The sequence below is a fragment of the Eptesicus fuscus genome, chromosome 17 (genome assembly GCF_027574615.1).
Source record: "Eptesicus fuscus isolate TK198812 chromosome 17, DD_ASM_mEF_20220401, whole genome shotgun sequence".
Taxonomy (NCBI): Eukaryota; Metazoa; Chordata; class Mammalia; order Chiroptera; family Vespertilionidae; genus Eptesicus; species Eptesicus fuscus.
Genome location: NC_072489.1, coordinates 57405765 through 57431105, shown reverse-complemented (window position 1 = coordinate 57431105; position 25341 = coordinate 57405765). Strand labels below are relative to the sequence as shown.

The 25341-nt window shown below is 57.7% G+C and overlaps 1 protein-coding gene across 11 annotated transcripts in view; it reads right to left on the bottom strand.

Annotated features, from left to right (window-relative positions):
• EBF3 (EBF transcription factor 3) overlaps positions 1-25341 on the bottom strand; it is a 115006-nt gene that overhangs the window by 25202 nt on the left and 64463 nt on the right. For 6 of the 11 annotated variants that reach the window (XM_028132073.2, XM_008156131.3, XM_028132076.2 and 3 more), the window contains exons 7-10: positions 11837-11918; positions 8251-8395; positions 2062-2192; positions 1438-1564 (exon numbers count right to left, since the gene is read on the bottom strand). In XM_028132073.2, coding sequence (XP_027987874.1) covers positions 1438-1564; positions 2062-2192; positions 8251-8395; positions 11837-11918 — 485 coding nt within the window. The remainder of the gene's footprint in view (positions 1-1437; positions 1565-2061; positions 2193-8250; positions 8396-11836; positions 11919-25341) is intronic. The other 5 variants (XM_028132075.2, XM_008156132.3, XM_054728928.1 and 2 more) reach the window with 1 other exon arrangement.

The following is a 25341-nucleotide window of genomic DNA, read 5'->3' as shown; positions in this document are numbered from 1 at the left end:
CCTCCAAGTGCCCAGTCTACAGCGCTCTGCACGTCTGCACATTTCCACACACTGGGAGCCCCACCAGCCCCACGGGCTGCCTCCTCCAGCCCTGGCCTTCCCAGGAGCCAAGAGCAGCCGACCAGGAGGGGGCGGCACCCGGACCAGGAGGGGGCGGCACCCGGACCAGGAGGGGGCGGCACCCGGACCAGGAGGGGCCGGCACACCACCCACAGCTTTTTGCCAACGCACTTGTCCTGGGTTTGGGGCAGCTCTGGACTCGCGGGGGTGTTGGGGGGAGGGCATGCTAGTCCCCTGGGAGGAAGGGACCTCTGGTGTGGAGCAAGTACCCCCACATACACCCTGACCACATGGAGGGGTGCTGAGGGGCTCCAAGAGAAGGCACCCTCCCCCATCAAGGGCCCAGGTGTCGCTGGCAGCCCAGGCTGGCCCGGGGTGACCCTGGTCTCCTGGAAAGTGGGTGCTGAAAGCATTTACACTCTGCATGTCACACTCACTCAGTCCTTCCTAAAATCGGGGTGGGTGAGGCACCCCACCCCCGTCTCTTCACACTCTGAAGTGGGAGGGACCTCGAGCCCATGTCACCTGCCTGCTGGGCAGAGGACAGCCTTCCATCCTGACGGGAGGCCAGACCCGCCGGGGCGTCCTGCCGCTGGTGACAGCTTGTGGGAGCCGAGCCCAGGCTCCCGAGGTGGCCTCCGGCCGCCCTCGTACACCTCACGGCCACAACTCTTCGGGAACGAGTCCTCGTCCACGTCACCCTCCTGGGTTTCAGCAGGCGCTGCCCTTCGTTAAATACACTTCTCAAAGCTGACCGTGTTTGCACTTGGCTAGGACAGAAACCGAGTCCTACCACGGCTTACGCTTATTCACGGCGTCTCCCCACGGCGAGCTCGAAGGAATCCCGTCAACCAAGCAACGTTCCGGTAACAAACCGTCAGGGCAACCCTTCTGATGGCACCGGTTTCTCCAAAACCCTCGCAGAAGCAGCGCAAGGCACGTGTGTGACCCGGGCCTGGCGCAGAGACCGGGCGTACGCTGGAGGCCCCTCCGTTACTGGGTGTGTGACCTTGGGTGCGTGACTTAACCTCCGAGTCTCGGCTTGTGCACAGGAGCGGCGGTGACATCATTTGGGCAGCCCCGGGATGTTAGCCGGGGGGACCTGTTGCCGATCACCACCCCCTCCCCGCCCCAGCCTGGCTTTCAAGGTGAGAAGGCTGAGGGCCACAAGGGGGGGGGGGGGGCCCAGGTCACACGGCCAGGTGGGCCGCACCTGTCCACGGCGTCTCTCCAGCGCGGCTGGGGGCAGACGCTGCTGCTGACCAAGCCCCGCCCCGGGGCCCGGGGGCCTCCCCCAGCCTCTGCGTGCCGCGCCCGCGTGTGCTGTCCTGAGGGGCACCTACCGCTTTGCCACAAACGCCGAGAAGGGGGACTCACCGGTGTAGACAAACCGCCCAGGAGCGCCTTTACAGAACTGCTTGGACTTGTAGGACAGGGTGACCTCGACGACGCCAGGAATGTGCCGCGGCGGGGTCTGGACTCGGATGGCGTGGGGCGTTATCAGCTACGAAAACCACACGGTGAGCAGGCTTTCAGGGCGCTGCCTGAGAGGGGGCACTCGCCAGTTGGACGTAATTACCAAAATGAGCAAAATTGGACCACTGTCTGGGAGCGCCCCCTCCTCGCTGTCACCCGGAGAGGCGGGACCAGAGCTCTTTCAGGAGAAGGTCTGCACGTGGTCCCGGGTTTCAGTTTGCAGGAAAGGCCACAGGGCATCGTTCATATGAAAATTGCCACCATATGTCCCCTGCAACCTGCTCCTGGTGACGCAGGCGCCGACTGTTCCAGTGTCGGGGAGGGGGACCTCCTGCGACAGGGCTGGAACCCCAGGGCTGGGCCGGGGCGTTCTGCACCCACCCACCCACCCACCGGGGAACGTCAGTGAAAGGGGGATTGCCCTAGGGCGCCTTGTGTCTGTGCCGTCAAACCTCCCCCCACACACACACCCCCGCCCGCCCCCCGTGGAAAAGCCCCTGCCGAGTGCCCGTGGCGCAGGCTTACCTCGCTCCACACCAACATCGTCCCGAACACCACCTGTAGCCCGTCGAAGAAGTTGTCCCCGATGATGATCACGGTGGCCCCGCCCGTGGTCCAGCCTTCACTGGGACTGATGGCCTTGATGCACGGAGTGGCTGCTCACACAAGACAGAGAAGGCAGGCCTCAGCGCCCGGCCGGCCACGCCGGCCCTCACCCACCTCGGGTCGCCCGGGCGCAGCAGGAGGGGAGGCGGGCCGTGCCTCCGGGCGCCACGCGGAGGGCGATCGTAGATCAGCATGCTGATGTGTTTAAAGCAAACTATTAAATGTTTTATAAAGCAAAGGCCAAGCCACAGAATACGAGTGAGCAAGGGAAAAAAAAAAAATAGCAAATTACGTGTCAGGGCAAATACGACTATTACAAATGATTAAGCCTCGTGCGCACGCGGCACGCCGATTTATCTGCTCCGCTGTCCGGGTCTGAGCAGAGTCAATCAAAAGGCTGTTGAGGGGCTGGAGGAGCAAGAGCCTGGCATTTCCATTCCTCGGGAGCCGCTAATTGGGTGGGGCTTTTCCATCCGCGAACTTTGCCTTTTGGTTAAACTTCATTTTCCTCTGTCACTCCACAATTACTACTTTTCACTTTTCATCAGGGGGAAAAAAAAAATCAAAAGCGCTCTATTAATACTTTTGTCAAAGGTACACGTTTTACATCTAATATTGTTTGTCGACAGGAATCCCCGAGCCGCGGGCCTGACCTCTCTTTGTCTCCCAAGCCCTCGCATTTGCATGAGTTATTACAACGGGCGCTGCCGGCCTGGCCTGCGCACAGGCGGCCCTGCTGGAGGGAGGGGAGGGCTCCCGTGGCAGCGGGAGGGCAGCGGGGAGAGGGCCCGGGAGGCCACAGCCTAGGGAGGCAGGCAGGCAGGGGGCCCGGCAAGGTGCTCCCGGCAGCCCCGTGTGGAGGCCGGGCCGGCTGAAGGCTGTGGCCTCGGGGAGGCTGACTTGTTCTGGCCTTTGATCAGCCCCTGGGCTAGGCAGGGGCAGACCATGCCTCCGGCCTCTGATGGCCTTTGGTAGGCAGGCCCCATGCAAAGGAGGGGCTCGTTGGACACGCTGGCGGCCCCTCCCTGCTCAGTGCACACACTTGTCACTTGCAGGGCCTCCCCTGACTAGCTGGTGCCGTCCTGGGGACTCCGGGCCCATCCTACCTCTCTCTCTCCCTCTCGCCCTCGGGTACCCAAAGAACAGCTGTGTGGGCCTGTGGGATGGCTGCTGGGCGGCCTCTAGGACTTGCCAGGTCTCTTGCCAGGTCTCCAGGAGTGGCCCAGGCCTCCATCCTCCATCCACAGAGAGGAGGAGCCGCACCCCAGCCCTGGGCCACCCCAGGGTTTGTCCCCTCTCCCTCCCAGCTTCCTGGCGGGGTGGGTGCCAAGACGAGCCGCGGATGGAGGAACCGGTGGTTTCCTCCCAACAACCTCTGAGGACCTCCGTCCAAAAAGTATCACTAATCTTGGGAGACCGAGGGGGGCTCCCCCCAGCCGCCGAGTGCCTGCTCGCTCCCTGGGCTCTGTGCGCAGACGGGCGCCCCCCAAGGCCACGGTGGGGCCTGACCCGACTGCTCGTCTCATGGGGGGGGGGGGCGGAGGGGGGCGTGCAGCTCGGCGTCAGATAAATCGTCTTTTCAGACTCCGGGTCAGCCGTGGCCGCACGCCTTCCTAAGCGGGCGTTTTCCGGAAGCCCGCGCGGTGGCTCCCCGCCGGGTCGTGGCGGCCATCGGCAGACACCGTCTAGTTAATCACCATTAGCTATTGTTGTTGAGCAGCCCGCCGACATGCCACCTTCCTTTGTTTGCTCTAATGTTGGACTAGCGGGGGTTATATTTGCTCATTCCGCCAGCATCTCCCTCTGCAGCGGGAGCGCAGAGCACACACTGGAGCCCGCCCTTAACTAGCGCTGTTGACTTCATGCTAATAAGTTCATACAAATTTTCATTTCTGAGGCTTCCGAATGACATTTGCTTTTCTTAATTGCATGGAGAGCATTTGAAAAGGATCAGCTCTCTAAAGACTGACAAGTCTCCTCCAAGGGGGTGACCTTCATCAGCACAGCCAATTATGGCAAATAATTCACACCAAAAAAATTACAGTAAACAAATTTACTTTGGAGGTGAGAAAAGAAGAAGAAGAAGAAGAGAAAAAAAAAAAACCTGGGATCTACTGCGCGCACGCACGGGAGACTGCTATCTGGCAGCTGCGGCCCAGCGGAAGGCGCCTCGCGGAATGCGCGGGGCCGCTGGGCGGGGAGACACCCCGGCCTGGCCCGGCCTCCGCGCCGCCCACCGATAGCCATCTTCCTTCTGCCTGTGATTTGCATACATTTCAATGCACATATAGAGAGGGAACATGTGTTCAGTGGGAACCATGGCAAAATGAATTACACAGGCAGCGTTAGAGATCTAACGATATCCGTGCACAATGCGCTCCAGCAGATGACGGGGGCCGGCCCGCCAGCTGAAGGTGCAGGAGAGGAGCGGGGCCGGGTGGGAGGGAGCCCCCGGGGCCCCCATCTCTCTCCCGGGCCCACTGTGGGAAGCGGCCCTGAAGACACATCCTGACCCGGGAGCTCTCCTGGCCCTGTGGCTGCCCGGCCCCGGGAAAGGAGGCGGGGCGTGCCTCCCTGCAGATCCGACGTGTGCCACAGCGACCTGTGTTTAACTCCAAGGAGCCTCTCAGCCTGCTCGCCAGAAGAGGCGCTGGCTAAGAGCACTCTTGGCCTTGACCCCCACGTGGACGGGTTCGCCTGGGGAGGGGCGGCCATGGTGCCCAGATTTCCAGGAACAAAAGTGAGGGAACTTGACGCCCGCCGGCATGGGTGACCAGAACACTTGATTTTGCCTTTCTTTTTTTTTTTTTTTTTTGGGGGGGGGGGGGTCGTGTCTCGCTACCACATCCAGTATTCTGTGTATCCACAGCCTCCGTCCCGGTCCCCGATAATCAGCCAGCTCTCCTGAGTAATATCCCAGCGTTCGTCACCTCTCTCTGCATTCACAATATTGAGGCACTCAAACAGGCCTAATCTTGCCTCATGAAGACTCCTTTGTTCTGCCTGCTAAAATGTCTTGTAATTGTGCTTGGGATGTCCAGATGGCTGGCTGATACTCCAGCTGATAGGATTATACCTTTTACCTCTCCTAGGGCCATCTGTTCCCCTCAGCTCGAGAAAGCCCCACAGCCTGGATTCGGCCCTCCTTATTGCATAAACCTAACCGCATTACGGCGCTTGGCATGCAAATCGCCGTGCGCTGCAGGCCGGCGCTGGGCAGGGCTCAGGGAGCTTTAAGCGGGGCTGGAGCCGTTTACGGGGGGACAAGTGACAAGGAGAAGGAAAAATGAAAGCCTGCGTGCGGCGGGGCCGCGCGGGAAGGCGGACGGCTGCTCGCCCCGCGCCCGTGTTCAATACTGTAAATAATCGGCCTCGCTTTCTGCGCGCGGAGGGCGCCGTGGCAGGCGTCCACGGCGACAGCAGGGGGAATTCGTCTGCTTGGAAACCGTCGGCGAGTGTGTACACACGGCTGGTGAATATTAGATGATTGGATAATGAGGTGTTAGCCAGGAGAGGCTGCGCACAAGCAGTGCCTGCGGTTTATGGGGCACTTTCTCCTTCAAGCCTGTGGGGCTGCCTCGGAGCCAGCATCCCGCCCCTGCGCTGCGTCCCGGCCAGGCCCACGGAGGTCCCTGGGCTTTGGGACGAGGTGGCCGGACCCTACAATGAACTCCCTAAGGGCCAGCTCTCCCCACAAGGGACAGGATCACAGGGCCCGTCTCTCCTCATCCGAGAGAGGAGCCGGCGTGCTCCGTGGGGCACTTGAGGATCGGGCATTCGTTCCCAAGGAAAACACCAGCCGAAACCTGGCTGCTTGGGCCGTTTCCTTGAAGACCTACCCACGCTGGCTCCCGGCACCGCTCTGCCCGTTAAAATGAGGGGTCGCTCTCTGGGGTGGGACAGGTATCTCGCCTCTCCTTGCAAGAGAGGGACTTGGTTCAAATGTTGATTTCAAAAAGAATTGAGAAACAAGCATTTTTTTAAAAAAAATCTTGATCAAAACTGCTTCTGCAAATGGCTTTTGATGAGTTGGGTCTCACCTCCAAGGGGCCCACGCGTGGCCTTTGTTTTTCTAAATGCTGTATTTTCTGCTTACAGTCAAATGCTTTTCTCACGCTACTTACAAAAATAAATACTTGTACTTTGCTCAGATCCTAATAGCTCATTAGAGGAGGCTGGTTTTGGACCCAGACGACAACCTAACACCAGAGGGCTGAGGGGCCTCCCGGAACCTATCGCGTGGCGAGCTCGGGCTCTCTGGGGAAGCGGGGACCGAGGACGGGGATGCAGCCTTCTTAATTGTGAGCCTCATTAGTGACGGTTGCTAGGCAAAACACACACCTACCTTCGGCGCACAGGAAGGAGATAAACAGTGCGTCACCCATGCTAATGACTGGGCGCCCAAGGCGACCTTCAATTATTATATTTTTGTTCTCTTACACCTCAGTCATTAATGTGGAAAACAAATGAGTTTATTTTTGTGGACCACAGCAGGTTCACAAACTGTCCCCCAGTGCTCAGGTCTGAGTCACGCTTCGCTCGGATCATCCGCATGTGCTCCGTGCGTTTCCCCGGGATGTGTGTGCTGCCTCGCGTGTGGCTCCTGCCCTGGAGGCCTCGGGAGGGAGGACCTGCCTCCAGCTCCTCGGCCTGACGGGCTCTCTGCTCCAAAGGGTTGAACTGTGCCGTTTTGTTTACAATTCGCTTTTTAAAAAAGCCTCACGTTACTCTCTCAACCATTCACATTGGTCAAAAGGCTTCAGCCCACAGGCACGGCAGCACGTGAGTGAGGGGCGTGGCCAAGGCCACGGTGTCAGAGTTTCTGAGTTCTGACTCGTTGCCCAAGAGCACCTGCCCCCGCCTGTCTCTGTTACTACAGTTAGTCTCTTCCAACAAGCAAAGCAGGAAGTCAAGTGGAAGCATTTGGTACAAACACCTCTGGCTATTGTTTCTCACCCACTCCACCCTGCCCTCCTGAGTGATCACCCCCTCTCTCCATCCACCCATCATCCATCCATCTTCCATCCATCCATCCATCCATCATCCACCCATCCATCCATCCATCTGTCCATCATCCACCCATCCATCCATCCATCATCCACCCATCCATCCATCCATCCATCCATCCATCCATCCATCCATCCATCATCCACCCAGCCATCCATCCATCCATCATCCACCCATCCATCCACCCATCATCCATCCATCCATCCATCCATCCATCCATCTTCCATCCATCCATCCATCCATCATCCACCCATCCATCCATCCATCTGTCCATCCACCCATCCACCCATCCATCCATCCATCCATCCATCATCCACCCATCCATCCTTCCATCCATCTTCCATCCATCCATCATCCACCCATCCATCCATCCATCCATCTTCCATCCATCCATCCATCCATCCATCATCCACCCTCCATCCATCCATCCATCCATCATCCACCCATCCACCTATCCATCCATCCATCCATCCATCCATCAACCCATCTACCCATCCATCCATCCATCTTCCATCCATCCATCTTCCATCCATCCATCCATCCATCTGTCCATCTTCCATCTGTCCACCCATCCATCCATCCATCTCCCAACCATCCATCCATCCATCTATCCATCCATCATCTACCCATCATCCATCTTCCATCCATCCATCCATCTTCCATCCATCCACCCATCCAGGGGCAAGGTCTGGTCCTGGACTCCATCCTGGGCTGATGGGACCAGGATGTAACCACCCATGAAAACATGCACAAAGTCTGTGGGGATGACCTTCTGGATGGGGGCTTAGGACAAGCCAAAATAAAGCCAAATAAATTAAAACTCCAAGGAAAACTCTAAGCAAAAAAGAAAGCTTAGAAACAAACCAATACAGTGAAGGCCGTGGTGGGGGAGGGGAGGGGAGAAGCCGAGCCCGCTTTAAGGGCGAGGAGGGAGCGGCCGGGCCACTCTGCGCAACACCAGGCCCGGCCTGGCATGACGGGGGAGGCCTGACCCGCACGGGGTGGGGGCTGGGGACAGCAACGCAACATGAATCAACAGAAAGGATGGTGCAAAGGAAAAGAAGCATCGCAAATAAAAAGAGACATGTAACATGTGCCTACCATTTTCCAGATAAGAAGGGGCCGTACCTTCTGACGGGTCGAGGCGGCGCGCCCGCCGCCCGTGCTTGGAGTTGTTGTGCACAAACATGTTGTCGGACACGGCCAGCACGTGGCCGTCCACGTTGACGGTGGTGGACACAACAACCTGCGAAGACGAAGGAGAACTGAAACGGGAGCCGGTGAGGAGCGCGCCGCCCGCCTCGGGGACCGGACGCGCGCCGCCCGCCTCGGGGACCGGACGCGCTCGGCCCAGGCTGGCCGGGGCGCGTCTCCAGGCCGAGGGGCGGTCACGGCTTTTTTTGGCGGATGGGGGTGGGCGGGTGGTTTGGTTTTGTTTGGTTTGGTTTTGACTCGAGATTGAGGCTCTTGAAAACCTGCTACCCTAATTACGGTTTAATCTCCTATTATGCTAACAAGTGAATTCAATTCAGAGGAATATTCTTCTGGCCATTAGCTTCAGAAACACCCCTCTGGCCACTCATTTTGAAGCTGCTGTTTTGATTGATCTGTTCACATATTGATTGGGTAGTTTATCTAATTAAAATTAGTTCACTTGAGACAGTCCTCCTTGAAGAGTGCGGAGGATTCCGTTGCCAAAAAAGGCTTCATACATCAGGCGTGGTCCTACTGCCCGCACCCTCCCGCAAACGCGGGGGTCGGTTTCACAATTACAGGGAACATGTTTGCATCTGAAAAGGCCGAGTTGAACAGGAATAGTGAGCGTGTCCTCAGCCCAGGGGCAGTATCCTTCCTCAAGTACCTGGCGAGGATGGCCAGGACCCCGGCCTGCCCAGCAGGGTCCTCTCGTTGGGGTGAGAGACTCCCGTCTTGCGCCCAGGTCAGAGGGTGGCCAGGGGGAGACAGGGCAGGGCCTCGTACTCTCAGAGGAAGTGGAAAAGGAACTCCTGCAGGAGGAGGTGGGGGACCAGAGGGCCTTCCCAGGTGCCCGGTGACCGGCACCCCAGAATGGCACCGAGGTGGGGCTGTGTGGTACGTTATTTCCAGAGAAGCTGGGGCGGCAAAGACGGGCCCAGGTGCCGTCTGGGGATGATGCCTGGCAGCAGGACTCCTAGGGCTGGGGCCTGGGTTCGGGGGGCAAGGAGCCTGGCTCTCTGCCACGTGTGGGCAGCGCTGGGGGCTAGCACCACCTGGAGAACCACACCCCACAGACACTCTGGGCCTGAGCAGGTGAGCAGGGAACCAGAGGGGTTCGCGTCCATGTCCGCCTCCCCCGCGCGGTCTGCACGCATCGGAACACGCCCCACAAATGACGGTGAGAAGCCGAAGCTACAGTGACCCCGAGTCAATACGACGTATCAACATCGGTTCCTCTGACGTAGCCAACGGACCACCCAAGGCAAGACTTTACTAATCAGGGGAACGGAGGGAGGGGTACCTGGGGGCATATGGAAAGGCTCTGTACTCTTGTGAAATTTTCTATAAGCCTGGAACTGCTCTTTAAAAAACTATTAGGGAAAAGCTGATTTAAAAAATCATGTTCAAGGGTGGAAAAAAAAGGCCAAAGCTACATACCTATACACGAATGCATGGTTAGTAACAGCTTTTATAAAACTCTCCGGCCCCACAAGAAGACTGAAGCGGGGCAGGGAGCACTGTACCCCCAAAGCTCCCTCCCTGGGGCACTCTCCCTGGCAATTCCCTCCCCTTGGCATCACCAAGGCTGCGGGAGTCTCCCCAATATCAGGCCCCTCTGAGCCGTGAAAGGTGCCACCCACCATCAGGGTCCCCAGGCCCAGGGTCGGCTCTCTCGGCGTCTTCTCTGCCGCCCAGAGGGCGGCGCCCTGCACTGCCCGGGTAGAGAGGAGTCTGGCACGCCCTGGGCCACCTCCTCGGCCTGTCTGCCAGGCCCCGCCCAGGGGAGCCAGGCCCCACCCCGGGGTGCCAGGCCCCGCACCCACACATCACCGGAGGAGGATGCAAAGACACCCAACCACCACTGAGACGCAGCCTTGACCCTTTTAAAGTGACCAGACCTGGCGTGTGAAAGAAACGAGAGACGTAACAATCAAACGAAGGCACCGTGCTGGCTGCCAGCCACATACAGGTCCGTGAGCTCGGGGAGAGTGCAGTTCGGCAAAGAGCACAGACCAGCGGGGGTTCGTTTCCCGGCCTGGGCCCAGCCCGCGGTCGTACAGGACGGTGCGGAGGTGGTGAGACGGGTGGAAACACTGCGTGAGCCTGACCTACTGGTAAGTCCGGTTAAACCCCCGCAAGGCAGGGAGATTAGCCAGAGAGAGAGGAAGGCGTCCTGCAGCGCCGGCTGCACCGGGGACGGGGCTGCGGGGCCGCTGCCGGCTCAGGGGTGAGCTCCACTCCGCTCAGAGGGATCAGGAGCACCTGCGGGGCCTTGCACAAGGCCAACGGGGGCGGGCCCCACTGTTGGCCAGAGACACTGTCCCGGCTCCGGAGCCCGACTGGGCGAGCCCCAGCTCCCTTCTCTGATTGGCTGGTTGGCTGTATAGACGAGTGTCACCTGTGTCTCTGATTGGCTGGTTGGCCGTAAGGACAGGTGTCACTAAAATGCTAACGCATCAGCTAAATTTCCCAAAACCCTGTGAGCAATTTGATGGTGAACTCATCCAAGCTAGGGGACATTTGCGGTCGCTGCCGAATTCTTCTCTGATTGGTCCAGGGACCAGCAGCGGGGGTGTGTGACCCAGCCCAGAAGACTTTTTACCCCTAAAATCAGCAAAATAATCCTTCCTGTAGGCCGAGAACCCCTCACCCTGAAGGCACCTCCTAACCCTCCACAAACAAAGGCAAGAGAGCTGGGGCCTGGCTCATCCTTTACCCCCGAAGGCAACCAGCTCTCCCCTTCTCTCCTTGGGGTGCAGTCCTCGGAGCAAACCCGGGGGTGAGCAGCCGGGCCCAGGAGCCGTCCAGGAACCGGGCAAGGAGCCGAGGTGGAGGCAAGGACACGTCAGGCCTCGGGAGGGGAGGGGAGCCGAGCCAGGAAACGGGCCGGAGTGTGCAGAGGCCAGCATCCCGCCAGTGGGGAGGGCAGGTTTTGAGCAGACCCCTCCCCCCCAGGAAAAATCAGCCAACCAATGGATTCCTAGAAGGTCTCCGGCTCAGGCTCCAAATTCCAGTCACTCGAGCATGAACAGCCACGTGCCATAGAGACAGGCTGATTTAGATGCTAATGTTAAGAGAACTCTATGTGAAAAAAATTAAAAAACAGTCCCTTTCAATCACACCCCTGAGATTCCCCATGGCTGCATGCAAGCAGGACCCCAACTTAACCTATAGCTCTGACAACTGACGCCCTCGAGCTCGCCTGGTCATCAGGGCACAAACATGGGTCATGAGTGCAGTGCATCATGGGCCATGAACGGATGGACGGGCGGACGGACGGATGGATGGATGGATGGATGGATGGACACAATGCATCGGCATCCTGAAGACGCCGATCGTGTTTAAAGCATTTGACTTAAGGGTTTTGGTTTACTCGCACGCCCTTGAGAACTAATGATCATTTTCGGAACAGCTGCAACATCAGAGAATTCAAACTGCATCTTAGCAGTCGGGACCGTGGTCCGCGCGCGGGCCTGGGACAAGGGTGTACCTGGAATCTCCGCATATCTCGAGGGTTGCCTGCATTCTTCAAACAGTTCTGATTGCACTTGAGGAAAAACTTTAGAAAGAATCTACAAAAATACAAAAAAAAATGGATAATTGTTAGGGTTATCAGACAACAGACGAACACTTTTTGAAAGACACTCTTGCACGGGGCGTGGTGGGGGCTACCCCTCACTCGCCAGCCAGCTGCCCTGCTAACGGCCGGCGTGGACGATCTTCATCTGAAAGTAGTGATTTCTGTTGGTCTTGACATGATGGGTTTCCACGTTTTATTAGAACCACCGTGACCTGTTCTGGTGGCCGTCTCTCGCCTAGATCTTTGCACCAGCGGCCATGAACCATTAGGGTCCCGTCCGACCCAGAGGGGACCAGCAGTGTCAGCAAATGAAAACCCAGGACGCCTAGTTACACCGGAGTTTTGGATAAACAACAATGTCTTTGGGAGACGTATGCTATGGGACATACCGACCGTGAAAAATTATTCACTGTTTATCTGAAATTCAAATTTCACTGGACCTGCCGCCCTCTCTCCGGCAGCCCTAAGCCCAGAAGACATCACCACCTACATAAACGCACTTTTTAAGATGCTTTTTGAACAGCACCCAAGGACATGATTATTGATTTGAGAGAGAGAGAGAGAGAAACATTGATGTGAGAGAGAAGCATCGATCCGTTATCTCCCTGTATATGCTCCGACCGGGATCAAACCCTTAACCCTAGGTATGTGCTCTGACCAGGAATTCCACCCACAACGTTTCATGTACGGGATGACACTCCAACCAACTGAGCCATAACGACCTAGGCCCGTGGTTGGCAAACTGCGGCTCGCGAGCCACATGCGGCTCTTTGGCCCCTTGAGTGTGGCTCTTCCACAAAATACCACGGCCTGGGCCAGTCTATTTTGAAGAAGTGGCGTTAGAAGAAGTTTAAGTTTAAAAAATGTGGCTCTCAAAAGGAATTTCCATCGTTGTCCTGTTGATATTTGGCTCTGTTAACTCATGAGTTTGCCGACCACTGACCTAGGCCAAGACGCGTTTTTAAACTTACAAGAGGTACAACGCTCAAGAAAAAGAACAATTGGGGGTGTTGTCCTAGGGGTGACCATGACGTGGGTGAAAGGTCTACGTGTGTCTTTAAGGGAGTCATCAACGGCCCTTGACGGGACAGTGACAGAGGGGGCAGCAGGCGCTGTCCGGGGCCAGTCCAAGCTCATTAGCTCTCGCCGAGCCTCCCCTTGCGTTGAGAGGCAGGAAGACTCGGGTCCTGACAGCACGCTGAGCGGCTGTGACAGGAACATCATCATGTTGTCCTCCCCATCCCTACCTGTAGCTCAGTGACAGGCGCGGGCGCTCTGGCTCCCAGGACAGGCATGGGGGACCTGGCTGTCACACCAACCCCGGGGACAGCGGGGTCTAGTCCCTGAGCCCCCGGGCCTCACCCTGAGAAGGCCACGGCCGGGGGAGCGCTCTTCGGTGTCTGAGCATCCCGTCCAACAAGGCGGCACAAGCACCTTCTCTAGCTGCTCTCCGAAGACCACCTGCCTTACGTGAGGACGTGCATTCCGAGAAGGTTTCCCGTGACTTCCCTGACCTAACCTGAGGCTCACGGCTCCTGGTGGACACGCGTCACACACCCCAAAATGAGAAGCCGCCACAGACCGGGGTCCGCCCCCGCTCCAGGCCCCGCGGACCCCGGACGCCGCTCCGTCCCAGCAGGAGGAACTCCGATGGATGGCCACTTAATTAAACGTTCTTACATATGGCGCGGCCTCGCTATTTTAGGCCGAAATTTACATCTTTTATTAACTCACCTCACCTCCACGTTAGCGCGCGGTGCCTCGGAACACCATCTGCCGTCAGCACCGCCAGGCGCTTGAAATTCCACCCACCAATTTTTCCTAACAGCCGCCGCAATTAAGCGCCACGCGCGGCGGCGAGGTAAATTGGGCGCACCTGCGGCCACTCCGCACTTGAACTGCATCAGAAGGGGCCTAACAAGGTGAGGGCGGCACCAAGTTATCGTCCTCTCAGGCAATTAGGTTTTCACTTCGGGGACAGCCGCGCGGTGCAATTATGCCGCCCATTACCAGCCGGCTAATCTCCCGAGCAGGCGCCTGCCGCCGAGGAGAGGAGAGGCGGCTCGTCCTGTGGAGCCGGCTCCGGGGGCGCCTTCTGTGCGGGGAGAGGCACCCCCTCCCGAGGAGCTGCTTCAGTTCCTCCAAGTCTTTTCCGCAGGGTCACCCCCGCGCCTGCGAGAGGCTTGGAGGTCGCCCGGCCAGCCTCCGCCTCGCCCGGCACGAGGACCAGCGGGGCCCCCACCGTCCTCAGGTGCAGGAAGAGCCCAACGGAGTCGGGGGCCGGGTATCCTCCAGGGTGGACTCGGGGCAGGTGCGCTCACACACACACGCACTTCTCTGGGACTCGGGAGGGGTCTGGAGTGTGTGGCCCTGGGAAGCAGGGTCCCTTGAAGAATTCGGGTCCCAGGGGCACACACCACGTCGAGGAGAACACGCGCAGGGACAGACAGACAGGCAGCGTCGGCCAGGGGGAGGGGAGCCCCGCGCCTACCTGTGACCCTCGTCTTGGTTACGACGGACCCAGGGATTCAGCCGAGCCTCCAGGAGGCGGACGGCCCAGCCTGGCCCGCTGACCGCTGGCCTGGTACACAGGTGTGTCCGAGCACACGGACACACGACCAGCAGTGCCCGGTGAGACTCACCGGGACCGTGTTTGGGGAGGGCAGTGAGGACACCGAAGGCCCGACGGGGAAGGTCACATGGTAATTCTCGTGCTTTACTCAATGGCCCTTTAATGGGCTTTTTTCCCCCTAAGAAACGTCCCAGCATCCCTTTACATATCTCCCTTCCAGAGGCCGGGACACAAAGGACTTAATCCTCTTGTTGAGAAAGGAAAAAATCTTTGCAATGTCAGAAAATCTTTGGCGTTCACACCAATAAACTCTTTATTACGGCTCAACGCGGAGTGGCGGCTCGATGGCCGGGGCGATAAAAACCCTAACCTGTCATTAGGACATTACGCCTAATTGTGTACAGTGTGTTTCCTGTTGCAGCTGTTGGCCCATCATCAAAATGAGCATTATGTACACTAATTCCCTGACCCCGTCTTTATTTCCCTGCAGAGCCGTCATCTTTCACAGTAGGTACCGGAGTAAATCAAGCTTGAAATATGGGCTTTATTTACTTGTTTCTCCCAGGCAGGCGGGAGGCGGCCACGCCGGGCACAGGGCAAACTCCCCCGTCAGATTCTGCTCGGCATCGACCTGCTCCACCCTGGGAAGTCCTCGGCGCGGTTAGAAGGCGGAAAGGTGTGATGTCACGGCGCCTGGAATCCGGCTTCCTCCTCCCGAGCGTCCGTCGGGATGAGGGGAGAATGCCACCTGGGCGACCTCATTGGTTCTTAGAAGAGCGGGTTTTGGGGGCGTCCCTCTCACTCAGGAGCAAGCACCCTGTGGATGCGGGGCCTCTGCTCGCCGAGTTCGGCAACTGGGACCTTCCGTGTGACCTAGAAAGTCCCAGGCCTGCCGTCCCTTCTGCAGGGACAGGGGCTCAATTGCTCCCAACAGAGCTGTGGCCACCGCTGTACCCGCGGAAGCAACTTGAACGTGGGATCCCGGTGGCATCCGTGTCAGAATCCGCTCGGACAACGCCCGCGCGGGAGGGGGGCGCTACACGGCGGAACCCAGGGCCTACACCGGATCCTGGGCTGGGGCGTGGGAAGTGGGGCCGCGGTAGCCATCCCACCCCGCGGGGTGAGCCCCCGCCGCAGTAACTAACCTCGAAGTTGGCTCCCTCTCTGTGTGTTTAAGCCGTGAATTAGTTCATTTATATTTACTTTTATGAAGCTGATTAACCAGAGCCTCTCTATCTGATGAAAATCATTTTAATTGTAGTGTGAGGCTCCTGTGTAATATCCATTACGTTATGAACTGTTTAAATTCTACATGGGTATTGTGTAAATTGGCCCTCTGTGAGCGCGCAGGCAATTAGGACCGAACGTCGCTCCCGCACGCCGCTCCAGAACTTTGTGGCGTGGCTCAGGACGCTCGGAAACAAAGGAGGCCGTTTAATTGTAATTTAATGGAATATCAAGGAGTCCGTGGCATTAGACGCTGGCAACCGAGAGCAGGAGAGAAAAATTAACTGCAATTATGTTTGATTAAAGCCATCCTTCTCAATAATCAGTGGTCCTGACAGGCCATGGGGCTCTCGTGGGGTCCGGGATGGCAAAAGGTGTTGAGCAATATTAGGGCCAATAAAGGGGATATTAGCATAGCTAATTACAGCCCTGCAGAACCTGGAAAGGGGCCTCTGTGTATTGTAATGTGTGAAGTAATTGGCCAAGGCCGTTATCAATTACGTAAGGAATGAATTTGGTTTGTCAGAGAAAAGTGAGGACACGCGTGTCAGCTGACACCTCTCCTCTCCCGCCCGGTTCCCGAACGGAGAAGAACTTGCCCACTTTCAGCAAAAGCCGCAACTTCCCAGCGGCCACATGGCGGACAAAGTCACTCCGCCGGCGAGTGGTGGGTAATGAATACCCCTCGCCCGCACCGCCCGCCCCGAGACGGCTGTTTTTCACCCAGCGGAAGCCACCAGTCACATCATCACGACGCCTTCCCCTCTGGTCAGAGGAGAAATAAATTGTCTCCTTAGAAACGCTGGGTGTGGCCTCTTGCATGTGGGATCGCTTGATTGAAATCACCTACTCTCAGCATCTCAGGAACCCTATGGGTGGGGATCCTTTCTCTTTAAAAAAAAAAAAAGTCTATTTTTATTGATTTCAGAGAGGAAGGGAGAGGGAGAGAGCGAGAGAAACATCAATGATGAAAGAGAATCACGGATCGGCTGCCTCCTGCACGCCCCCTACTGGGGATCGAGCCTGCAACCCAGGTGCCAGGATGTGCCCTTGACGGGAATCCAACCTGGGACCCTTCGGTCCACAGGCTGACACTCTATCCACGGAGCCAAACCGACGAGGGCACGTTTTTAATGTTTAATTGTTACTTTTCAGTCTGTTCCAGGCTTGCTGTTCCGGTGCTTGAAGACGTGAGTGACAGCGTGTTGCAAGGTGGGGCCCGGAGGGTCCCGTGAAGACAGGAGCGGGCGCTCCTGGCGGCCACCTTAGCCCAGGCTAAGTGCCGCCCTGAGGAAGGAGCCCAGCCTGCCCCAGACACCACCCGCCTGAACTCCAGCCGCAGGCCTGGCAGCTGGCCTCCTCTTCGGGGCCTCAGTGACGGGAAACCCGGGAACCCGCGTCGAGAACGAGAAGCAGCGGTGTCTTTAATGGGGGACGGCTCACTTGCCCGTCATGAGGCAGAGCCCTCAATAAGCAGCAAACTAACGCAGCCACGGAAGGGCCTCTGTGTCATCAATCAAAGCCCCCAGGCGCCTGCGTGCGGATCACGGCGCTGACAGCTTGCAGAGGTCCCCGCAAACTGTGGAGACCCCGTCCCAGATCCAGCCCCCCCCCCCCATCCCAGCTACTGGATCTGGAAGGCAATGCCCAGAGTGTGTGTTAATACCTAACTGCCCTCGCAAGGAAAGGTGAGCGTGCAAGATCAACCAGAAAAGGCAGGCGTAGACGGCACCGCCGGAGCCAGGGGCTGGGGGAGGGGGACGGGGCAGCCACCCCTTCATGGGCTCACCTTTTGGGGGGACAGAACCGCCCGGAAGTAGATGGTGCGGACGTCGCGCAACCTTGTGAACGCATTCGAGACCACTGAGCTGGTCACGTGAGCGCGGTCCATTTCTAGTGATGTCCGCCTGGCTTCAGGCCGAGCCCAGAAGGGGAGTCCCTGTCCCGCCCCCGCCCCCACGAGAGAGGGGCAGGAAGACGGCCCAGGGCCCTCTTGGGGTGTCTGGGCCGCAGCCCTGACCGCCGTGGGACTGTGCTCTGGGAAGGAAACGGTTAAAGAGTCGGATGGAAAGACAGAGCCTTTCAGAGACTTTCCTCGGCTGATAAGAGAGTGACCGGTGCAGTGCTTCCTCGAAGTCCCTGCTAATTACCGGGAAGTCCCTGAAAGCGTGGCCGCAGCTGCGGTGCGTGCACGCCGGCCATCAGTCGCTGCCGTATTGATTACTGAGCAATCCTAGCCGATCGGGTGGTGGGGCCGGGAGACAGGGCTCCCTTCACAGAACCTGTAATGAGCAGTTGCTACACAAGACTACATTCTGCTGACATCAGATCTGCGCACCGAGATAGGACACAGGTCAATACGGATCGGATTTCCAAAATGCGAGGGTCTTAATGTCAGGCCTCTCTCTCCCCGTCTCCCACTCCTGCCATTAGCTACCTCGGGCCTCACGTGCCTCGATGCCAGACGGGAGGGAAGTCTGCCCCATTAGTCTGATTTATTCTTCAAATATGCCGTGACAAATGGCTTTAACACCAGACTTATTAAATTCTTGTACATTTCAAGTTATGAGTCTCATATACTGGTGCCTACATGACGTCATCACGCAGGGGGCAGGGGGTGACAGTATTGGATTTTACAGCTGCGCCCAGATGTCCTTGGCGAGGGGGACCCCCCCTCCCCGGGAGAGAGGGCCCAGAGGCCTGGCTCCCCACGGCGGGTCCCCCGGGCTCCGTGGACGCCGTCCCCCCACCCCCGGTACGCACGCCGTCCTGCATGTCAATGCAGACGTCGGAGGATTGGGAAATACCCACGGCTTGACTCGCGGTTCAGCGACGGCTGGCCTTTGTCTGGAGGGCCGCTCGGCCGCCGCGGAGCCGGTCTCCGGTGGACGGGAGCTATTTTACTTCCCTCCGCTGGAGTAACCACACCGCATTAACAATATTTGTACTACAATCGCCCAGGGACCCACTTCCCAGATCCTATCACTTCTTTATCTCCTGACAAATACCTCACTATCGAACATTATTAGGTTTAGGAAATTAACCCTTCACGGTCGGGAGCCACGCCAGGCCCCCGCCGCCCCTCCAAAGGGCCTTATCGCGGAGCTGGTGCTATAATGGTTTCTCTTTTCATCACCATTTCAGCCGCGGCTGTCAAGAGGCTCTTATAGATACCGCGATCTTGTTCTCTCGCGATGATTCTCATTAAAATGATGCCAAGGAGATCTGATGGGATTTAATAGCTTCGCCGGCCGGTCCCGCAGCCCCCGCCCAGCACGGAGCCCGCCGAGCCCTCCTGTTGGGGAGATGTGTATGACTTGCATTAAACTTTTCCGGGTGGTTGTAATGTGTTCAGATAAAGGAAAGCCCAGGTAGGCCCCGGGAAAGCAAACGCCCAGCCTCCCCGAGCTCCGCGCGCAGCCCGCAGCCCGCCGCCCGCCGCCCGCCGCCCCGCCGCGCTGTCAGGATTCCAGTTAGTGTTTTCTGGAACGGTTCTGATGCGGCGCGATAGTTTTGATAAGGTTATCTGTGTAAAAGAAGTCAACTGCACAACACAGCGGCGACGTGACGTGCAGTGTTTACACCGGGGCTCCCGTTTCAAGTGCCTGTCTCCCTGCCCGCCCCCCCCCCCTCACCTATTTCTCTATTTCTAATGGGCGCCGCAGCCCTGACATCATTTCCCCAGCAGATCATTCGCGCTGTCAATCAGCCTGTATTTTGTCTTTCGCTGCGGGCTCATTAAAACCGCTCCCTCGCTCCCTCTGGACACGGCTCCTCTATTTGCCAGCTCTGATCATGAAGCTCCTACTTAAGAAAAATGCCAGCATCACTTGGCTCACAGCAGACGCCCCCGTGACTTGTTGCCCGCTCCGGGGGGTGGGGGGGGGGGGGCTACTTTCGGAGACTTTGCGCACAGAGATCTACGCGCCTCTGCTTATCCGAACTTCGGGGGGGGGCAGACCTCTCCCGCCGCCCCGCCGCCCCCACGCGTGCACGCGATTTTAGGGACGTGAACCGGTCACGCTCTCCCGGCTGTTGTGACTTCTGTGGGCAACCGAGATCATTCCCAAAACCAACAGGGCTTTTTTGTGTGTGGTTTTCTTCCCCCCGCATCCCGCCGCCCCCCGATTTTCAAGTGGAAAAGATCTTTTCTCGCTCAGAGGCACAGCTTCCCCAAGCACGCCCCCTCGCTTCATGAGGAATGATCGTCTTTGCGGGTTGAATGATTAATAAAAAAAAAAAAAAAATCCCATTTTAAATCAAGCCCGCACACCCACGGAGGACACCGGTGTCGGACCTGCCGCCCGTCCCCTCTCTAGCCTTTTAGGTCCTGATTAAAAACTTATTAAAACATTATAAATGATTAATGGGAGCCCAGCTCTGAGTGGCAATTATTAGTTTTAATGCAGGTAATGCCGCTTAATGAGGGGGCACATGTGTGCGAAGCTTTAACTTCATTACTCCTGCGTGTCAACAAATACAAGAGAAATGTGTGTCCGGGCCATCCATTACCCGCCACAGCACCGCGCTCCTGTCCCGGCCGCCCCATGCTGATGAGCCGGGGCCATAAATTAATCCCTTTCCTCCGTGGCTCGGGGCCGGACCGAGGTGTGAGGATCCGCAGGCCTGGCCGGGCTCCCCACGCCGCCGCGTGTGAGCGTCCCTCTGAGCCGCTCTCCTGGAGCCTCCTGCCCACGGGGCTGCTTCCCCGGGATGGTGGCCGGTCCTCATTGTCTCGGCTCAGACACGCACGCTCCCCACCTCTGGAGCTGGGGCACTTTCCTTGCTAGTTTTGCAAGGTTCACAGAGGAGTTGGGCTCTAATCCGTGTTAACGCGGTTTTCCTAAATATTCCCGTGTTGCTCATCTACATGCCCATCCTCCAGAGCACGGGGGGGAGGGGGAGGGGGTAAAGGGGACAGAAAGAGTGCACACTGTCCCCCTGTGAGGGAGGCGCCCTAATGCTGGGAGCGCAGCCCAGGAAAACCAGTCCACGCCTGCTGCAGAGGAGATGCAGGGGAGGCCCAGGGCCGGGGGGCGGGGGGGGGGGGGCTGCGTGGGAATGGCTGCATTCAGGGTGCCGAGTGTGGGGGCCCAAGTGCCTCCTCCACCCACAGAGAAGCCCAGACAAGCCCCGGCCCCACCTAGGACCCCCTCCCGGGCCTGGGCACAGCCCGCAGCTGGGGGCGGGCGTCTCGGCCCAACTTGGCAAGTCACCTCTTATTTCCTGTGTTTGTGACAAGCCGCGAGAGCCAGGCCGATCCCCGCTATCTGTTTGAAGAGGGTTCAGGACTATTTGCATCATTTTATCGCTAATGTATAATATATGGCTCTAAAGTGAGCCCAAGCACTGTCTTGTTACTGAGCATAAAAAAGTGAGGGCAATAAAGATACATTAGTCCTCTGAAGCACGGCGGCTGTGATGCAGGCAGGAAAGGTTGCTGCTCCGAGTTAAGAGGCAACCTTTCTGCCTGACTAAGACAATGGAAGAGTAAAGAAAATGTCAAATCAAGAAAAGCTGGATTTAGAGATGAGGCGGCCCGGGATGACGCCGGTGCCATATTTTGTGAGACTATAATGCTGTTGGCAGCAAAGATCCGTGTTTCTGATTCATCTCGGGCCGCATGGCAAAGCTTTGTCAGTCTGTGCAAGGTATAAATAATTCAGGGTGAGAGATGGCAATTACAGGGCCCTGCACAACCAAAATGAATATTTTATGAGGACTAAAACTGCTCTGGAATGAATCATACACATGGAGTCGCACACACATGGCGAGTGGGCTCGCACATGCCAGCCCCGAGGAGAGAGGAGCAGGGCCCCTGCCCCCGTCCGGGGTTGGGGTGCGGACGAGGAGCCGGCCAGCGGCCACAGCACGCCCCAAGCCGCCGGCCAGGCACCCCGCACTCCTGATGGAGGCCCTGTGCCCGGGAACGCCCCTCAGGGGGCACAGAGGCCACGCAGAATCTCATCTCGTGGTGGTACGCCCCACAAGTTTTGCTTTTCAGTGCATCCTTCCTAACCGGCATCGGCCTCTGCTTCCTGTTCCAGTGGCTCAAGCTACTGATCAGCGTGAGCCACGCGCGCCGCTGTCGGGGAGCGACGCTCTGACTCCGGGTGGAGGAGAAGGAACAGTTCCGCCGTCCTCCGTGAAATTGGAGGGCTGACGGGAGGAGGGGCCGTGGGAGCCACACACACACACACACTCACACACACACACACACACACACACCCGGCGTGATTTCTCACTTTCCTTCCAAATGGAAGCACGTCCGAGGCTCTCCCTCCGTCTCTGGGCCTGAATCTGACTTCCATGGCCCGGCTCAGCCGACCGGAGGGCGGGGCAGTGGCTTCCTATATCCAAACTCCCAGGAAAGAGTTGCTTTCCTCACTCGGAGCAGCGGACAGGACTGAGAAAGGTAGGATTATGCCAAAGAGATTTTGTAAAGGCTGAAAGGATGGTTTCATCTGTTACATTTCCTCCAAAAATGCTCCTGGTGAATGGCTAGAACAAACAACAACATTGTTCGTGGGGCCGCGGAGGCCAGGCCCACTGGTGAATGGCCATTGTGTTTGTCCAGCTACTGATACCTGGGCCTTTGTGGCGGAAAGAAGGCCGGGGGCCGTGACATCAGCGCAGCACAAGCGTCCCTCTGTGCAGGCCCCGGCGAGGGCCCCGGCCGCGGTGGGAACCGGCACCCGATCCCTCCGAGAGGGCTCCTTTAAATCCAACGCCAGTGCATTGTTTATGAAAACAAGGCTATTAGGTATATTAATAATTTGATAAATAGGGATTGGCCCTTAATTATTCATGAGGAACATTTGGCAACAGTAAAATTATATTCGCAGAACAGGTTTATACACCAGCTAATTATAAATTAAGTATGCAAGAGAAAATTGCTAACCTTGAAATTAAAATATTTTATGATTCTGCAATTACCCAAAAAAAAAAAAAAAAAGTAGAGAATTATCAAAACCCCCGTGTGCGCAGAGTCCACGGGACTCTACAGATGGCACGGCGTGGGCCAGGGGAGTGACGACAGGGAAAGTGGGCCAGAAGCCTGCCCCCCGCCCCCCAGCAGCCCAGGAGGAGGGGGGCAGGGCCTCAGGGGACAGAAACTTTCCCAGGGGAGACCCTGACAGAACCTGCACCCCCTCCGCCAAGGCGACCGGCATCCTCCAAAAGCTCGGTCTGCTCTCAGCGAAGGACACGGCACGTCACCTCTGCTGGCCGTCCAGCCCTGGCCCATGGCAGCCAGCCTGTTCCCATCGCTGTGTCTGGAGCCCACAAGGAGCCCGCAACCCCCTCCGCGCCCTCCCCAGCCTTCCTGCTGGGGTGGGGTGTACCCCGAGCTTGGGGTCCACAGGGAAAAGGTTGGTGCTGGTGACCGAGAGGCGCGCAGTGCCACTCCTGCCCACTAGAGGGCTTCTCCCGCAGCGTGGAGGGGGAGCAGGCAGTCACGGGGTGCCACCGGGACTCGGCTCCTTCTGCAAACCTGGGGCCCACCCCTCCTCCCGCTGGGTGTCCCACCTCCCTCTCCGCTCCTCTGCCCTCAGGCTTCCTAGTCGGGGGCTCTTCCCACACCCACTCATGACCTCCGCAGCCCCCGTGAGTGCCACCAACATCTTCCTTTCGTCACGTGGCGGGGGAAGCTGGCCGAGGCCTCCATTCGGTGCTTAATGCCTAGACACCCTCAGCCTCCGCCTGGGCTGATGTCAGAGGAACAACGGAGGGCAGCCACCCGGAGGGATGACGCGCAGAATATCCCGTTTAAAGAAAACCAATCGGCCGTGTTCCTTCCTTTCCGTGGCTGCGTCCCACGTTCAGGGAGTGCCCACGGCGGCCACGTGGCGAGCGCAAGGCCAGCGCCGCGGCTGACGACGCTGGGACGCGGAGCCCCGAGCTCGGGCCCCGCTCCTGAAGTCACAGGGAACGTGAGCAAAACCCGCTTCGGTGCTTTTTCTCCTTTTTTGGTTCTGAGGAGCCCCGACTTCCCCGAGAGCAAAAGGCCTCGTTCATTGCTCCCGTGACCCAGACCAGAGCGCGGGGCGTCCCTGCCTGCCCGGCCACCTCCCCGCACGCGCAGCCGGGGTCAGGCAGCCTTTTCACGTACAAACGCCCTTCATCAGAATGCTCGTGGCGTCCGTCTTGTGGTGCAGACCCGGCACCTGAGACTAGCACACAGCGGGACCTGCGGCGGGGCGCGCGGCCGGGGCGGCCCTACCAGCGCTCCTGACCGGTGGCCGGCGGGGTCGCAACACCCGGCTCCGCCAGCGCCGACCGGCCTTGATCCAATCACAGGGCCGACAGAGACACTGTCACCGCCCAGGACCCCCAAGGCCCCGAGGGAATCCAAATCTGAGGACAAATCAGCAGAGAGGATGTCCCGCGGACAGGACGGCACGGAGACGCCAAGAGGGGTGACACGCACGCCGGGCAGCCTCCTGGCTGATTTGGGGCGCGTCTCTGAGCCGCCCCTTCAACCCATGAGCCTAACTCCAGCGGCTGGGGGCCGGAGCGTGTTTCCATGCTCTGGAATAGACTACTTACCACCCGAGAGGACACATTTCTCTCTTTCCCTCTGGGATGTGCCACAGAGGCTAGGCAGCCTCCCCTAACCGTGTTTAAATTGCTTACAAAGCCTCTCTAAATATTTGCTCTGTATTTAGCATGCCTACGACTTGCCTGTTATCCCAAAGTCTTTCTGTTGTAAATTGCAATTTTACAACTTCATGCTCGTGATCTATTTTGACAAAGCCCTGTTGACACCCTCTATTGGCCTCCAAAGGCAAAACAGCAGACACTCCACGAGCCACCAGAGGACTCTCAATTTGCCGCGAGACCGCGGCCACTGCGCCCTCCGCAATCTGCATGGAGGAAGATTAAACATTCAATTTGTTACTTGATAGGCCACAAGGTTCACCACTTACCATACAAATGGAAGGCATTACTGTCATTCCTCAACTTGCTTGCCTGAGTATTTTATTATTTGTAATATTTACTTCAGGGAAATTATGATTCATGTCATATTTATCTTCATGAAAAATGAGCATCTAAATGGAAATCACCTTTTGAATGTACCGGGATATAGTGTAATACTAATATGCTTCATGAACTATAAAATTTAGTCACAGTGTATGGATAGACCGTAATACTCCGACATCAAGCAAATTTTCTCTGTGTTAAGCTGATGCTCGGAGCCCCGATTCCAGTTTGATAACCATTACACTTACATGATGGTACAAGTCACTGCTTGCGGATTTATGTCCCCCCTCAGCTCCTTTGCATTAATCTGCCTCTGAATAAGCTATTCGCACTTCCTCCAGTGCGCGCAGGAAATGGAAAGGAGGTGTAAATTTGTGGGCCCGCAACCTGAACAAGCACAGGCAGACTCTCTCCACCTGATCCCAGTCCTCTGTTCCCAGTAAACACAGGAGCGCCGTCTCCTTTGTCTTTGTCCGGAGGCCGGTCTTCAGGAAAACCGCGGCGGCGCTCGCCCACCCCGCTCCCCGCCATGTTTACATCCGTGAGTTTGTGGTGGGGGGAGGGGGGGAGGAGGTTGCTCTTTTTTGCAGAAGCCAGAGTTAAATAAACTACCTGCAATGGGCTCTAAGTCCGA